The sequence below is a fragment of the Pleurodeles waltl genome, chromosome 6 (genome assembly GCF_031143425.1).
Source record: "Pleurodeles waltl isolate 20211129_DDA chromosome 6, aPleWal1.hap1.20221129, whole genome shotgun sequence".
Taxonomy (NCBI): domain Eukaryota; kingdom Metazoa; phylum Chordata; class Amphibia; order Caudata; family Salamandridae; genus Pleurodeles; species Pleurodeles waltl.
The window spans coordinates 1621463085-1621481433 of NC_090445.1; the positions used below are offsets into that span (position 1 = coordinate 1621463085).

An 18349-nucleotide genomic window follows, 5' to 3' on the forward strand; every position below is an offset into this window, starting at 1 on the left:
CCTTCCTGAAGAAAGGCAGAAATCTCCACTTAAGAAGATATATTAAGGAACTGCCTTAGGGTCCTCGCATGGGGGCGGGATTATTCAGTGTTTATGACTTATCATGGAAATTCCCCTACGAGAGAACAAGAGTTACAGGTAAGATACTATTCCTTCCCTAAATGAAAATCCCATAAAAAGTGGTTGCCATCAAAATGCAAAAGAGAATTTAAGTGTTTATAACTCTGATTAGCGACTGTGGTTCGTGCCCTATTGGAAGTTGTAAATTGCAGGTGCATGAACACTCATATTCAATTTACATATGTGCCACTTTTCAAGTGTGTTGCCATGCGAAATAAAGAGAAAAAGTAGTTCAGAAACCCTACAGACAACATGGAGCCTCGTATGTTTTCAGTGGTAGGCCAGTGCACTCGAGGAGGGCTAAACACTGGGAAAGGCATGACCTATGCATGCCTTTCACTAATGAAATGAAACAAATTGTAGAAGGCAAGCCCACAAACTAACCAAACTGATGGGTGTGGTTAAAAGCCCATAGAGAGATTACACCAGGGACAGAGTGCTTGGCGCTTGACCCTAAAAATGAGATGTCATGATCCCTGGCTGGGTAGGTAAAGTCTGCCATAACTGGAGTGAAATTGGTCCCTCCTGGCTCTTGTGTCACTGCATTTGGTGCATTAATTAAAGCTAAAGGTGCAATTTAAGGTGGCATTGTGCAATAACTCGGTTTGAAACAGGGTTTGTGCCTCCAGACAAATAAAATCTTCATATTTCTATCCTTTGCAAAGTACTTTGAGGACAAGAGGTTTCTTCTCCATGGTCTCCACCTCCTCCCACCCACAGTATAGTCATTGTACTTATGCGGTGCACTGCGCTCTAGAAAAGCCAATTATTAGTTCACATGGAGAGCAGACTCTGTGTGTACAGCTTTTAATGACTGCTCTTGGGACTGACGTCTCCAAGGAAGGTGACGTCTGCGCACAGTTATAGTGTGAAAAGAATGAACCTCACTCCAGAGCCAGGGCATGTCAGGACAACGAAAAGATGTTGATAAGACACGTAGGTGCCAGTTCATTAACCAGAGCGCACACAGTGTAAGCAATTTCAGATCTTGGACACGTTCTTATGCCTCCCCTTCACTTTTTGGGGGGGAGGGGGCACTGAAATACTACTACTTCCAGTGGTCAAACAAATACAAGTGTCCTTAAATGGCAGAGCATCAGACATTAGCTCACAACCTCAGGGTCGCATTCACAACAGCGGATCAGAAAGTTTAACCTGGACGCAGATAGTCCTTGGCTTCAGGTTTTGTTGCTCTGCGAATAGTTACACAGTGGAAAAAGGTCGCTATTTCCTGGTCCGTAGGGTAATGAAGAGAATCCGCTGCACTCATCACTGCTTGTTTAACAGCAGCTGATTCCGAGCTTAGTTTGTGGCAGTCATGGGCTACCATAAGAAGTATTTTAGCATCACACTGTTCTATGCCTGATATGGAGGCTGCGCTCAAGCCACTACTGCATTTCTGTTTCTGTTACAGTGAAGGGGGTAAAGGCTAAAGTACTGGTAACAACACATGCTGGATCTGTTTCTTTTTTTCAGAATGGTTGGCTCATGGTTGTCTAGTGCATGTGTTTTGCTGTCTTTCTAAATTCCAACTTGTAAGATCACCCACCTGCTAATCATGGCCATAAACTGTGTTAACAACTTTTTGAAAAGTTAAGAGGCTGTGGATGTGTTGTGGGCCACAAATGCATTTAGTCCTGCAGAGACCTCAACGGATCCCTCTATGAAAGCAATTCTAAGGTCAAACTCAGTTCCTCTTTTTGCTCTGACCACTAATGACTGAAACAAATGTAGCTTTTGCAGTTTTGAACTTTGTAAATGTTTGTGGACTTGCTTCTGTTGCTTTTCTGGGTGGAGGGCGTTAATGCTTGCACTTAATTATGCTGCAAGGCGTCAAGCAATACATGCTGTGGTTTTAAGGATCTTCCTTAGTTGTTTAGCGATTCTACAAATAATTTCCTGTTGGCCCCTCTGACTGGGATACACAAGAAAGACCCTGGACCATATAGCACATGTGGGAATATATTTGCCAAAATATTGAGCTGTTTACAGTAATGATCCTGTACTGCACATCCAAGCATGGATCAATCCCAGATTACTAAAAACGAATGAGATGGTTATCCCCATATAGATATATATGGCAACAACATATCATTAGTCTTTATTAGGCTGAAATCGAAAGTGATAACATTTAGTTCGGAATCCTTGAATGTCTTCATAAATGTAACCACTTAATAGAGACCAAGAAGTCAAGGAGTAACAACAACAATTGGAGCCGCTGACTATCAAGATCTCTCCTGCAGCTGCAGTCCCTCAGAAAGGATTGCTTATGGGGTCTTGTAGTTAGAGGGAGATCCACATTGCATCGTTAGTGTACTTGTATTATTTTATTCTGAAGAGAATAAGAATATGCTTGCAGTATTACATTAAAACTGTGCACACCTCTTTCAAAGGAAGTGGTTGACGTGTATCGGTGATATAAAGAGAAAGCATATACGAGCAGACCTGCTACTTACTGGAATCCAGCCTTTGTCTGCTAAACCTTGTATCGATCAGGCCACCAACCCTGATATCCATTGAATTGCATCAAATTTTCACCCCCTCCTCAACTTATCACACTAACGGGCAGATTTGAGCCCCTAGCGCCTCCTTGAGCTGCATTACCGTCATTTTTTTTACACTAACAAGGCCAAAATCGCCACACCAAGTTTACAAGGGGAGGCTGAAAACAAATCTAAGAGATTTCTTTGTGTCTTTTTTTTCAGCACATTTAACGCCTGCTCAGAGCAGGCGTTAAAAGGGGGCACACCATTACTTACAATGAGCCTCAATGGGCTTTGCAGGATTAGCATCAACATTTTTTTATGCTAAACCTGTAAAGCTCCGAACTAGCGTAAAAAATGTTGATGCTAGTTCCTTAACTACCGTCTTGGTGCACCGTATCTCAGATACAGCGCACACATGGTGGTGTTAGGAGGGCGCTAAGGGGCGCAAGAAAAGTGGTGCTGCACTGGTTGGAGCACCTCTTGTCTTATATCTGGCCCCAAGTTCGCTGGGTTATCCATGGTAGCGCGATGGCCCTAGTGCAGTGGCCCCATAACCACTACTCTCTTAGCACTAACTTCTAGCGAAATCCATAGAAAATGGGGATGATGGCATGTTTCCTTCCCAATCCCAAGTATGAGAAGATCGACTAGGCGGAGACATCTGGAGGAGACTGTGGATGTATTTTCCTGTTTAAGTTTTGTGGAAACTTTGCAACTCCACAATTTGCCTTTCTGGGCCATTGAGTGCTTGGTGTCTTTAAGGGCGCCTAAGACTGGCCGGCACAATGTGCGTCATAAGAGCACTGTTCAGACATAGGGGTCTGTAAATCAGTGGGGCAGCCTGAATCAGTGACCAGCCCTGGCAGTTGCATCGTGGTTGGTGTAAATCACAGTTCCCTCTCATCACATTTTGTTAAGGCTTCCGTCCAGTTTGCTTTATGCCGTAAGTGTCCTAACTTAATTCCTAATTCATTAAGGTCAGATGTTCCCTGAAGGCATTAGAAAAGCTAGAGTTTAATCGGAAAGCCCAGGACATCAGCTCTCGTGCTCTGTCTTCTAGATGCTATCTTTGCCATTGAGGTGCACCTATGACTTTGCAGCTGTAAAATACATTCTGTTTGTAGAGGCTCTTACGGCTGGTGACCTACTTAATTTTCTATTTGTCATGCACACTATTGTGAGTCATGGCCCTCCACAAACAAGATTTCAGAATTTTCACAGGGTTAGATACAACTGTAGAGCAATGCTTATGTCGCATTCTTCAGGGCCAGACGTCCTAATCTACCACGTCCCATATTAATCACTCTGGGTCTGCTGTCATTTGGCGTTCCCAACATGCACATTCTTTTCCGCAGTTATGCATACTCAGACAGTCTCATACATAATAATTTATTCTCTGGAAATGTCACTCGGAGCCATTCAAACCATTCACTCCTGTGATCTGCTCTCTGAAAATCCAATCATCTGAGTAGACAGGCACGTATTTAAACATAACTAGGAGTATGAGAAAAAAGCATCCCCTAGCGAAGTTTTCCACAGCTAAATGACTTTCCTCAAAAAGCAAGATTCCTCCCAACCAAAATCTACTTTTCTAAAATGTTTCTTAAACAGCACAAGGCAGTATTAAATATGAAGAGGCATTTTTAAACAGTAAGAGGTTAGTTTCCAAAACAGAGAAATGTGAAAATCCATGAAACAGTGGGCAGTTTCCATTGGCGGCCTGGCCCATAGGGTAATCACGTTGTGCCAGATGAGCTGGGCTGACAGACCAGTGTGTGGGCCAGTTTTTTACCAGTTTGTGGGTTGGGTTTATGGCCTGGTAGGCCGTTTGTTTGTGTCAAGCCTGCAAGAGCATGCACTAGCGCATGCGTCTCACTTGCGAGACACTCTTCTGAACAAAAAGAGCTTGGAGCCCGCCCGTTGTTTACCATTTGTTGGCTTGTTTGACACTTTTCTTTACAGCCTCGTAATTCGTCACTGCAAGCCTGGTATCATTTCCGTTCCTCTCTGTGGCGCAGGGACCGAGCACTTATTCATTCAACTTCATCAGTGCCCATCGGCTGCTCCTGACATAATTGAAGTACTATTTTGTTCTTTTTAACTTCTAGTGCCCTGCAAACAGAAGGTGTGTGACCGACAAAAATGTGCTTAGCAGGACAAACTAAATAAAATATTTCTATTTTATCATTAAATTTATTTTATTTGACCAAACCTTCTTTTTCTGCTTTGCACTCATGTTTTGTTTTGTTTTGTTTTGCGTGTGGGCGATGTTCTCAAAAGATGAGGATTATTTTGCTCGAAATATTGCAAAGCAACATTGTTTCTTTCTTATGTGTAATTTCCAAAATTATGTTTGAACACATATTAGTGCAGTACACCCCAAACCACCCCACTCCAAATCTAATCCGCCCCATTCCAATCCACGCCGGTCATACCCACCCCACCTCACCTCACAACAATCCACCCCACTCCAGTCCACTCCAATACAAACCACTCACCCCAATCCAATCCAGTCCTGCCAACCCACTACACTCCACCTGCCCAACTCCAATCCAAAACAATCTGCCCAACTCCAATCCAAAAAAACTGCCACACTCCAATCTGCCCCATTCCAATCCAAAACAATTGTCCCCACTCCGATCTGCCCACTCCAGTCTGCCACACTCCAATCTCCCTCACTTTAATCCAAAATAATATGCCCCACACCAATCTAAAACAACCTGCCTCACTCCAATCTGCCCCACTCCATTTCAAAACAGTCTGCCCCACTCCAGTCTAAAACAATCTGCCCCATTCCAATCTGCTCCACTTCAATAGGCCCCACTCCAATCTGTCCCACTTAAACCCAAAACAATCTGCCCCACTCCAATCCAAAACAGTGTGCCTCACTCTAATCCAAAACAATCTGCCCCACTCCAATCTTTCTGACTCCAATCCGCCACAATACAATCTGCCCCACTCCATTCTGCCCAACTCCAATCCAAAACAATCTACCCCACTTCAATCTGCCCCAGTCCATTCCAAAACAATCTGCCCCACTCCAATCTGCCACACTACAACCCAAAACAATATTCACCACTCCAACCCAAAACAATCTGCCTCACTCCAATCCAAAACAATGTGCCCCACTCCAATCTAAAACAACATGCCCCACTCTAATGAGCCCCACTCCAATCCACCCCACTCCAATGCGCCCCACGCCATCCTGCCTCACTCCAATCCAAAACAATCTGCCCCACTCCAATCCAAAACATTCTGCCCCACTCCAATCCAAACCACCTCACCCCAATCCATTCCACCCATGCCATCCAAATTCTCCCCACTCCACTCCAATCCAACACACACCAATTCACCCACCAATCAAATCCACCCATACCACCCAATCCACCCCACTTTAGCTCAGTTCACTCCAATCCAATCCACCACAATCCACCCTACTCCAATCCAAAACAATATGACCCATTCCGGTCTGTCCCTCTCCAATTCAAAACAATCTGCCCCACTCCAATTTGCCCCAAATCTAAAAGAGTCTGTCCTAATCCAACCTGCCCCACTCCAGTCCAAGGAAATCTGTCCCACTCCAATGTGCTCCACTACAATCCAAAACAATCCACACCACTCCAATCCAAAACAATCTGCCCAACTCCAATCCAAAACAATCTGCCTTACTCCAATCCTAAAAAATCTGCCATACTCCAACCCAAAACAATCTGTTTCGCTCCAATCTGCCCAACTCCAATCAAAAACAATTGCCCCCCCTCCAGTATGTCAACTCCAGTCTGTCCCACTCCAATTGCCCCACTCCAATCCAAAACAATCTGCTCCCTGCTAATCTGCTTCATGCCAATCTGCCCCATGCCAATGTGCCCCATGCCAATGTGCTCCACTCTAATCAGACCCACTCCAATCTACACCACTGCAATCCAAGACAATCTGCCCCACTCCAGTCCTAAACAATCTGCCCCACTCCAAACCATCCCACTCCAATCCAACCCACCACACTGCAATCAAATCCACCTACTCCATTTCAATTCACCCCATTCCAGTCCGATCCACCCCATATCAATCCAATCCACACAGTCTGCCCTAATCCAATCTGCCCCACTCTAGTCCAAACCAATCTGCCCCACTCCAATCCACTTCACCCCAATCCAACACACCTCACCGCAATCAAGTCCACACACTCCATCCCAATTCACCCCACTCCAATCTGATCCACCCCACACCAATCCAATCCACCCCAATCCAGCCTAATCCAATCCGCCTCACACCACCCCAATCCACCCCACTTTAATCCAATCCACCACAGTCCACTCTAGTCAAAAACAATCTGATCCACTCCAGTCTGCCGACTCCATTCCAAAACAATCTGCCCCACTCCATTATGCTCCAGTTCAGTCCAAAACAGTCCTTCCCACTCCAATCCAAAACAAACTACCCCACTCTAATCCAAAACAATCCACCACACTCCAGTCCAAAACAATCCGCCCACATCCAAACTGCCCCACTCCAGTCGAATCCACCTCACCCCAATCATATCCATCCACTCCATCCAAGTTCATGCCTCGTCCAATCCACCACACTCAAGTCCAATCCACCCCACGCACACCAATCAAATCCACTCACATATCCAATCCACTCAACAATCGAATCCAGCCCAATCCAGTCCATGCCACACCACCCCAGTACACCCCACTCCAATCCAATCCTCCACAATCCACCCAACGTCAATCAAAAACAATCTGACCCATTCCAATCTGCCCACTTCAAAACAATCTGCACCACTCCGATCCACCATGGTTCACGCCGCCCCACTCCATCCCAGGTCACCCCACTCCAATCCATGACAGTCCACCCCAAACCAATTCAATCAAATCAACTCCAATCCAGCTTAATCCAATTCACCTCACCTCACCCCAATTCAATCCACCCCACCACACTCCATCCCACTCAAATCCAATTCACCACAATCCAATCCAATTCACCATAATACATCCCACTCAAATTCAATCCACACCCCTCCAGTCTAGTCCACCCCACTCCAGTCTACCCCACACCAATCCAACTTACCCCAATCCAGTCCACCCCACTCAAATCCAACCCAACCCACCCATTCCAATCCAACCCACCAACTCCAATCACCCGCATTCCAATCCAATCCAATCCACTCCACTCCAATCCAATCCAATCCAATCCAATCCAATCCAATCCAACCAAATCTACCCACTCAAATCCATTCAACCTTACTCCAATCAAATCCACCCACTCCATTCCATCCCACTTCAGTCCAATCCACCTTAATGTACCCCACTCCAGGCCAATCAAGTCCACCTTAATCCAATCCACCTCATCCCATGTCAGTCCACCCCATTCCAGTCCAATCTATCCCATCCAGTCCACCCTCTCCAATCCACCACACTCCACTCAATCCACCCCACTCTACCTCATTACAGTCCACCCCACTCTGCTCCAATCCAATCCACCCCACTACTTCAATCTACTCCAACCCATTGCACCTTATTCCACCCCACTCCACTCTACGACATCCCACTCTACGACACTACACTCTGCCACTCTCTGCCACTGAACTCTGTTCAACTCTACGATCTGTACTCCTCACATGCCACTCTACAACACTCTACTCCAGCAAATCCACTCTATGACACTCTACACCCCCAACTCCACTGTATGACATTCCATGCCACTAACTTTTAGCCATGCTGAACAGCAGCCACATTGGTGTAAAATGTGCCAAAAACACATTGCCAAAGCCAACATCTCTTGTATGGGTGAGACCTAATGGCTTTGCCAGTGCTTCTTACTGTTCATTTCCCTGGCATTACAACAAGCAGTGCCTGCAACAAACACAAATGCATGCAGTCTCCTCTACCACGTAAAATAACTATACAGTGTGGGCCTCATTTTTTAGGCCCGTGGCGCAGGTGCGGCGCAACAAGTGTCCTGCTGCACCGCCTTGCGCCACGAAGAAAGGGCAGAAATGTGCCATATCTACAGATGCAGCACATTTCTGTCTTCTCCCCCTGTGCTGGCGCACAAATTGCTGCCTAGCGCCAACACTGGCACCCTTGCATCATGGTGCAAGATGCCTGCGTTGCGGGGATGATTGTTTTTTGTGCAGGAAGGGAGACCTTCCTGCACAAAAACAATCACAAGAGGTGTTTTACTCTTTCTATGTGCTGCCACACACATAGAAAGAGGAAAAATGGGGAGGAATAAAGATATTTCTCCTCATTGCACCATTCTTACACCAGCCCTGACGTAGTGTAGGAATCTGACACATTCCCAGACTCATAAATCTGGGAGTACATCAGATTCCTTCAGATTCCATGGGTGTTGTGTTGGAACGCCCAAAGCATCACCCATGGAACTCCTCTTTCACTTAGTGTTTTGCGTGATGGGGTCCATATTTACAAGGCCATGAAAAGCCATGCAAGGTGGCTTTGTGTGGCCAAGTAAATAAGGGCTGGCACCCTGCGCCACCTAAGCATCAGACAAAATTATGCTCTGGTGGTGCAGTGTGCCACTAGGGCCTCGTAAATGAGGCCCTGTGTCTTTACATGTTTAAAACTAGCCTGATTTGCAAATGTGGGCCACATTTTTAGCTATCTGGTTTGCAAATGAGCGCCACTTATTTTGGTCCCCAGGCCTATTCTTTGTCACACTCTGACCCTGACTGTTTGATGTTTTCAGCTTCCGTAAGTCCTGCCATGCCATGTGAAACAATGTGCTAATCTATGCCCAGGGAAAGCTACTATATTGAAAAGAATACATGTTTTTTTCCCTGAGCAGTATGCCTTCCCTGTTTCCCCAGAAAAACCTGAAATGTGCTCTGCTTGATGGAACACCTTCAGGCCTAAGTTCTGTTCTGAGGCTGTCCTGTACTGCCCTTTACAAATCTGCTTTTTCTCGCTCAGTTCCTTCTCATCTTGGTTAATTTAGGTTCACCCTCAGGGCCAGATTGGAACCCAAAAGCAGTCCTGGTAAAAGTGCTCATACCTGCCCACTCCCTTGGTTCCCTCTCTCTGTTTATCTAACCAGCCATTCTACTCCTCTCTTTCTCTGTTTCTTTTCTCTTTCTCTTTGAACTTGCCCCTCTCTCGCTTTCTCTTGAAGCCCCCCTTTTCCTTCTGCAGTTAACCATGGGAGGCTGTGAAAGGTGACAGAGGCACCAGTAGTTGCTCTACACTTTCAAAACCTTTCTCCAATGGCTCCAGCCCAATGGCATAAAGTCCAAATCAACCCCGTTGGTCTTTTCTAATCTGACTTCCTTGTCACAAAGCTATCCTCACCAACCAAAAGCTGTCTTGAGTTGGACAAAGTTGATCTTCCTTGTGCCTCGCTGTTCTACCTCATGTGTTGCTGTCGATAACTTGCTGATCTTAACCACGCCTACCTATCGAACCCCATGAGCAACTTTCTTCCCTGTTTATAGCTGTTGATCTGTGTTCTTCCTGCGGATATCTCCCCTTTCACAAGTAAACAAATGTTTTCCCTTCATATAGATGTCATGCCCAGCCATGGATATAGCTGCAATTGTATTTAAATTAATTTCTTTCCCCAGCTGTTCTGCCTTTTGGATAGTGTCTAGTGGACATCTGTTCTGCCCACGTCTAGCTCATAGGCTGCGTACCTATCTCTCCTGATAGTGGAAGAGGGAGGGTCCTTCTTGCCTTAGAGTAAAGGGTGGACTGTCAGGGTCAGATTGGTAAGGCGGGCAGTCGGGCATTGGCTGATGGGACGATGCCTAAAGGTGACCTGCAGGCCGTTTTTTTATGGCCTCTGTTAACCAGCCCACGGCATGCCATTTGCTTTATTCCTCCCTTGCCAGGTGATCATCACTATTCAAAATATGATGAGCGAGGGAGGAGTTCAGCTGAGATGGCCTCACTGGGGGCCAGGTGTTGCTCTTGCCCTCGGGCCATTCTCACCTCGGGCCCCTGCAGAACAGCCATGCGCAGAAGCAATCTCTTTTTTTTCTGACCCCCATCCGCACTGACCATTACATTCAGGGCATGTCTATATGCAGGGCCTCCCTGGGGGAGAGGGAGTGGGCAGGTGATTTTGTGACCATTGGGTCATTTTCACCTGAGCCCCATATAGAAGCAGCAATGGGCTTTCGTAACCCCTCCCCTACCAGTACAAGGCGATCGCCCTGTGATTCTGGTGGGCTGGAAAGAGGTGACTCTAGGCAAGCTGATTTTGTGGCCTTTGGGTTCCACCTTTATGTTGCGGGAGCAATACCAGCTGTGTGCTTCACCTGACCCCTGCCCCTATCACATTTCTCCATAAATTATTGCAAATAGTATTTCATGAAAGGTCGCTGTCCAGGAATGTGGGCCTCTTTTTTGGGCCTAATTATGATCCCAACTCGACCCTGCTGTGAGGTGCCAGGTTCGCTCAAAAGGCGACTGTGTTGGAGTTGCAATGCAGAAGGTGTCCTGCACAAGCCAGTTTTAGAACATGCTTTACTTTTAAAGATGCCAATGATCTAGAAGGATGGGTTTCTAAAGCCTGCAGGGATAAAGCGCTAACTAAGCAGGATTCTGACTACAAATGTATTTAATTCATAGTATTCGTCCGAGATAGTAGTGAACTGGGGTCTGCATAAAGCATCCAGTGGGCCTCTCCGAGTGCACAGACAAACCAGAGGAGGCCTGGGAGGCCCTCTGTACTGCTGTTGGAAGGTTCTCATTTCCTTTCCACGTATAGAAACATCTGGCTGCTGGGGTGAAGCTTGGTCAGTAAGATTGATGACGAGGTGTGAGCATCAGATTTTCCTACAATCATGCTGGCATATAATGTTAAAATACATTATACAACAAGCTGGGGGCATGAGAGGGGCTTTAGGGGCAATAAAAGGGAAGAGGAATGGGGATTGACAGCTGTACTACACAATATTTTGTAAAATAAATATTTTTGAAGACTTTCAAAACAGAGAGAGGAGAGTATGTGTGCAGGTTTTTGTTTGTGTGAATGTAGAATAACCTGGTGAAATCCAATAGACACCAGCAATACCTGAATGAAAGTCCTTGTGCTCAAATATTTACCTGTAAATACTTTTATTAGAGGTGGGGGTGATACCCCCTCTGAAGCTACTTCCCTGCAGTGATACGCCGGAGGTGTGCTAATACACACTTTGACCTGGCAGAGTTCACATGTTGGGAGGCCTGGAGCCTGCTGCATTCGTTTCGTCTCTTCGCGTAGGAGGTACACTTAGTGCACAAGAAGTGAGGTGTACTAAGATATATCCCGAATCTGTTCTATTTTAACATTATAGTTTTCTCAAACATAATGACGTTTAGTTCTTATCAGGTCATTTTATGAAAAGGGGGCTAGCCACCAAGCACACCCGGTTTACAGCCAGTGTGGAGTGAGTAACTGTGGCTCCTCCGTCCGTGCACAATGGTCCCAGGCACTTTCTCTCTTTCCTTATTCCAGTGTTTAGTTTGAGCCGGTGGTTTCCGGTGCGGGACACCTGCACTTATATTTGAGGGCCGACACTTATTTTTTCTGCCTCAAGAATTTACTGCGAGCAAAAGACACTAATGGGAAGGACGAAGGAAGAGAAAAAGGAAAAAGCGTCAGGAAGGGAGAAAGCTGCAGGAGTGAGCTGAAGGGGCAGGGAGTGGCTGTAAATGAGTTGAAGAGGCCTGACTTCAGGTTATACTCCCTCAGTATTCTATGTTCGCGCATTTAACTACAACAGCCGCTTGTTTCACAGGAGAGCTTTGGGCACCGCACGTTTTTATTTACAAATTGAGCACTGCCTTATTCCTAATTTCCTCCCCTCATACCGGCCCTCTGAATACGTTTCAGGGCCGCGCCCCGCTCTTTAGAAGCACAGCCTTACCAGGCAGTATTGAACTTTCAGTCCCTTTCATAATGTAAGACTGCTGGTCTTCAGTAGACACATCGCCCGCCTTGTAACGCCATTGTTTCACCCTATATTATGTACTAAATGCTTCTCATCTGGATTTCCAGGTACCAGTCAAATTCTCAGATATGTTCTATGGCACGTAAGTGTGTTTGTCGGTGTCTTACCTCTGTCCAGCCACCCGACTTTCTGATCCCCTTTTTTGTGTCAATTTCTTGTGTGTTTCTTCCGCGATGATTATCTGCCTGTCCGTCTGCTGTCCCACATATAGCTGTGCGAGCCTGCCTGTCATTTGGAATACTGGTCTGTCTGACTCCCTGTCTGGCAGCCCGTTTGTCTGTGCAGGCCCTGCCTGTCTCCAATTCATAGCTGGCTAAATGGCATGTCAAGAAGTGACTAACTGAACGAGAATTAACGTCTACCTACCTTGTTACTTAAATGAGCCATCTAGTGTAAACAAAAAACAACTCTTCTCCCAGTTGGTATTACTAATAATCTCCACCTATGGGCATTCTAGATTGTTGCCCTGGTTGATGTTGGCCTCTTTGGTTTAGAAACCTACTGTGACATTATTCATCGGATGGACCGATTAAAAACATGTGAATTAATGAACTGCAACATGGTTTGTTTCTGCGCTGTGATGGATGATGTTCTAGGCTGGATTAGGTCAATCTCCCGGATAGAAGATGCATCTCTGAAGTACATTTACCACACCTTCTGGGTCCATATACCATCACCTCCTTAAAATGAAGCCATGACCAAGGAGTGTCTGCACAAGCAGAAGGTAGTTCAGTTTCATTTGTTTAAGAGCAGTTCTATAATTTCAAAAGTGATCTAGTTCCAAAACTGATACAATGCAACTAAACTATATGGGTATAATGCCACCCTAGGAATAGATACCACAAGATGTTTTCCTATGAAGCTACTTAGGCTGTTGATGAATTAGCGTTGAAAGCTCCCCTCTCCTGAGAATGCATATTCTATATAAATGGTAGCTATGGGGTAAATTCAAGAAAGCCATTTCGGGATCTAGAGATATTGAAAGCGCTATATAAATGTAATTATATACAGTAAATACATTCTGCTATACTAATACATCTTCAACAACGTAGGTAGAGAGGGCAGACGAGAGCTTGTAATATGAAGTCTGCCTAGAATGTAACATCACCCAAAGAAAGAACTACTTTACTATGAGTGGCATAGTTCTGCGAAATTTGCACTACCAGCCTGTTGTATACCTCTCACCCAATATCCCAAATCCTTCGCTGTTTGCCTATATCACTCGCCATGGGAACCCCATCTGTATATTACACATTCACTTTTCTCTGCAAACCTGACTATAGCCTATCATAATGTGTGTATACAAAGAATATGTTCACCTTAATGCAGTAGTAAAAATGTTTATTGTTGCCCAACTCAGTGGTTGTTCTCAGGAGGATGTAGGGCTAGTAGAAAGAAACCCCGTGTCTTTTACCTGTGACTCTGGGGTGAAACCCTAGTAAATGCATTGGTTCACTGCACCGTTAGACCCAGCCTTGCTCTCTATGCGCCCTTAGACCCAGCCTTGATTTAGCAAGCTTGTGTCCTGACTTGAGCATAATATGGATCTAATTAGTGTTGAGATTGTATATTAAATTCCAAGACTAGACACATAGGGCCAGATGTAGAAAGATTCCAAATTGCGTTTTGCAATTTGCGAGTCCCTGCGACTCGCAAATTGCAAGTCGCAATTTGGAATGCAGAAAGGTGTCTCAGACACCTTCTGCAACTCGCTATGGGGTCGCAAAGACCCACCTCATAAATATTTATGAGGTGGGTCGCAGTTTGCGACCCCATAGCGAGTCTAGGCACTCACGGGGATGGTGGCCTGCTGGAGACAGCAGACCACCATCTCCGTGACTGCTTTTAAATAAAGCAGTTTTTTTTTCTTCTCTTTGCAGCCCGTTTTCCTTAAAGGAAAACGAGCTGCAAGTAGAAAAAAATACCGAAACCTTTTGTTTCGGTTTTTTTCAGAGTAGGCAGTGGTCCATAGGCCCACTGCCTGCTCTGAAAAAATAATTTTGTGAGCATTCACAAAGGGGAAGGGGTCCCGTGGGGACCCCTTCCCCTTTGCGAATGAGTTACCATCCACTTCAAGTGGATGGTAACTGCGAGTTGATTTGCAACCGCTTTCGCGGTCACAAATCAACTTAAATCGCGGTGCGAGTCGCAAATAGGAAGGGAACACCCCTTCCTATTTGCGAGTCGGAAACACATTTTGCGAGTCGGTTCCGACTCGCATAATGTGTTTCTGCATCGCTTGAGGGCTTTTGCACCTCGCAAACGGCGTTTTTCGCCGTTTGCGAGGTGCAAAAGCCTACCTACATCTGGCCCATAGACTTGCCTTTGCACATCATAGTGCTTATGCAGAAAGTAAATTACAAAATAAAATTAATTCTCAAACATTTCCTGCTGTACTAGCAGTGCCCAAAGATCTTGGACAGCCTTACGCTGGCCCTGCCCCTTTTATTGATGGACTCTTGGAGAAGCTTAATTTCAGCATTACTGGATCTCACTTAGACTATTGCAATTCCTTATATGGTGTGGTGTCTAAACCATAGCTTAATAGTCTGCAGACTGTTCAAAATCAAGCAGCCTGATCCATTGTTCACGTTCCAGGGTTTACCTCGACGAAACTGGTTATGCTTAAACATCATTGGCTTCTCATTTTCAAAAGGATTTTTCCTAATCCCATGTGCATTGTGCACAAATGCCTCCGCATAGATGTTCCACTATTCTGAAAATCGCTCTTTAAATTGCGCTATGTCCAGTGAAGTGGCCACTTCGTTATTTCAATTCCAATCTTTTGGCTGCTCCGCATATCTGGAAAGTTTTCTTTGGTGGGAAGCCCTTCTTCATTTTACAGCTCGTCAATGGAATCACCTTCTGCAAGAACTGAGGGTGTCTTCTGTCCTATCTTGTAATATGAATACGCATACGCTTCTCCTTCAATCTTAAACTTACTTTTGCTCAGTCATAGGTACATATAGCACCAACACCCCTGGATGTACATGCGCTCAATACATTTCCTTATCATAACATAAAAAACACATTCGGTGTGCAAAAGTGGGTGTTAAATGGTTTATTTTTTGTTTTGTGAAATCATTTTTGGTCTAGATTTATCTGATGCTTTGTGAAAGGAAATCGACTGATAAAGTAATCAGTTACTCCTTGTTTTAGACATTGGAGTAACTGTAGCTCCACTCCACGATCTGGCGGGATCTGCCTGATTTATGGTCACTCAGAGAGCATTCCAAAAAGGCTTGTTAGTGAGAGCAAGCGCCATAGATCCGTGACATATTGATTTCATTTTTTACTTGGTGGACACAGTAATACTCAGATTTGTGAGAGGTAAATTGTAAAATAATACAAATCTACAGGTTTTTCCCTTAACAACTTTCCTACAAATCGCAGCAACATGCCAACTAATGTATATTTGTTAGGCATATTGTTGAATTATTACTCATATACTAGCATAGTATGCTTCATGCAGTTAATGAAAATGTACTTTCTTCTATTTTTATTAACATCTTTTTCTTTTTTTTTTATTGAAACTCAGGATTGTATGACAAATGCTCATATGCTTCACGTGACCGTGGATGGGTCCTGGGAATTCAGACGGTCAGAGATCTGGGAAACAGAGATCCTCGCTTCTTCTTCTCACTCAAGACAGATCGTGCCCGGAAGGTGACAACCATCACTGCTCATCGTAGCTACCTCCCCAGCCAGTGGGTGCATCTGACTGCCACTTACGACCAGCGCCTGCTCAAGCTCTATGTCAACGGTGCACAGGTGGGAACAAGTGGCGAGCAAGTGGGTGGCATCTACAGCTTTTTGACGCGGAAATGCAAAGTTCTCATGGTTGGTGGGAATGTCCGAAATCAGAATTTTCGGGGTTATATTGAGCATCTACGTCTCTGGAGGACTGCTCGCACCCAGAAGGAGATACTATATGACATGGGGCAGACAAAAGTTAGACTAGGCACCCTTCTACCTCAGTTAGTGCTACAGGACAGTTTTGAGAATGTGACAAATGCCTGGTCTCCCATGAAAAATGGCACTCTACCTGAAATGGAATACATTTACCACCATGGCTTCTTGCTGGACACTAGCCTCAACCTCCCGCCCTGTGGACAGACTGTCTGTGACAATGTAGACGTCATCCGCAGCTACAATAAATTTCCAAGTTTCCGTCAACGGAAGGTTGTGCGCTATCGGGTGGTGAACATCTTTGATGACAACAAACAAAATCCGATTGTCAGCAAAGAGCAGGTGGAAATACAGCACCATCACCTGATAGAAGCCTTCAGTCGGTACAACATCACTTGGGAGCTGGAAGTGTTGGAGGTAAAGAACACCTCCCTCCGCAGGCGGCTCATCTTGGCCAGTTGTGACATCAGCAAGATTGGTGATGACTTGTGTGACCGTGAGTGTAACCACAGCCTAACTGGTTATGACGGCGGGGACTGCCGTAGGTTACCCGTAAGGAATTACCTCAAGAAAAAGCAAAATGGTATCTGCGATATGGATTGTAACTATGAGAAATACTTCTTTGATGGAGGAGACTGTTGCAATCCAGACATTACTGATGTCACCCAGACATGCTTTAACCCTGCTTCACCTCACAGGTACGTTCATTTGAAAGTAACTATGCCACATACAAGAGAATAAAGATTTTCTGTGTTGGGGAACCACAAGGTTTAATAACAATAGCCATACTTTAAACATTGTTTTTAGAAATTCAGCAATGTGTAGGCCAGATTCCGGTGAGCTTCCCTAATTCCGCATGGCTAAGTCACATAGTGATGTTAGAGGTAAATCTGTTAATAAAATAAGACAGATCAATTTGACACAATAATATAGGTTTAATCGATTTTCAGCTGGGAACAACAGGCAGTCTCAACATAGAGGCCATGACTGAAGTTCAAAGTTCTAATTCACAAGCAGTGGTATTCATACTGTAAAAACCACAAAAAACTATGCTGACAAGTTCAGCATTGACCTAAGCAAGAACAAGCAGTACAGATAAGATAAAAGGGGAGAGGGACCTCTTGACAAGAGCACATGCGCTATTACTGGTCACCTCATTGGTGGGTAAGTAACATTGACGTCATTCTGCATCTCTATTTTTTCTGCACAACAAGTGATTATATGTTACATGATGCTCACGGTAGCCCTGCCTTGTGCTAATGCTTATCTGACCCTTAGACAGTTCCCCTCACCAAGATATGAATGACTTGTGGTTTTTAGGACCCTTGTGCTAAAGCAGGATACACCCTTTTGTTCCACCCTGTTTGTGCTAAGTGAACATTTTGAAAGCAACAGTTGGTGCAGCTTCAAAGAAAAACTCTCCTTCTAATGTGGCTTGGGCCTGTTGTGTGTTTCAGCACAGCTAACTTAACAATGCAGCATGTGTATACATTTCCTAAGTAATAAGTGTTTGTTTGTCCTAAATATGACCTGCCTTTTCTATTGAGCCCACAGTCTGTCTTTTTTTAGCATGTCATATATTAAGCCTTTCACTACTTACATTAGTTTACAACTATCCCTAGCCTAAAATGTTTATATTGGGATTTGGGAACTTATGTTTGTATGTTTGTGATGTATGTGATGTGTTCCTATTCTTCCTACATCATTCCCCCCCCTCTAGTTGATTATTAAACTACTTTTCCTACCTTCCCATCTACTAATGAAACTAGGGGAATCACCACATACCCACTACTCTGTCCCTCCCAATTTAGCTGTCACCATTTTGCAACATGCTATTATTACCTGAAAAATAAGACACATCAAGAGCAACAACACGATC

At 44.9% G+C, this 18349-nt stretch overlaps 1 protein-coding gene across 1 annotated transcript in view; it reads left to right on the forward strand.

Moving 5' to 3' along the window:
* Positions 1–18349, forward strand: part of PAPPA (pappalysin 1) — a 572334-nt gene that overhangs the window by 94701 nt on the left and 459284 nt on the right. The window contains exon 2 of the mRNA XM_069241521.1: positions 16100–17168. Within this exon, the coding sequence (XP_069097622.1) occupies positions 16100–17168 (1069 nt within the window). The remainder of the gene's footprint in view (positions 1–16099; positions 17169–18349) is intronic.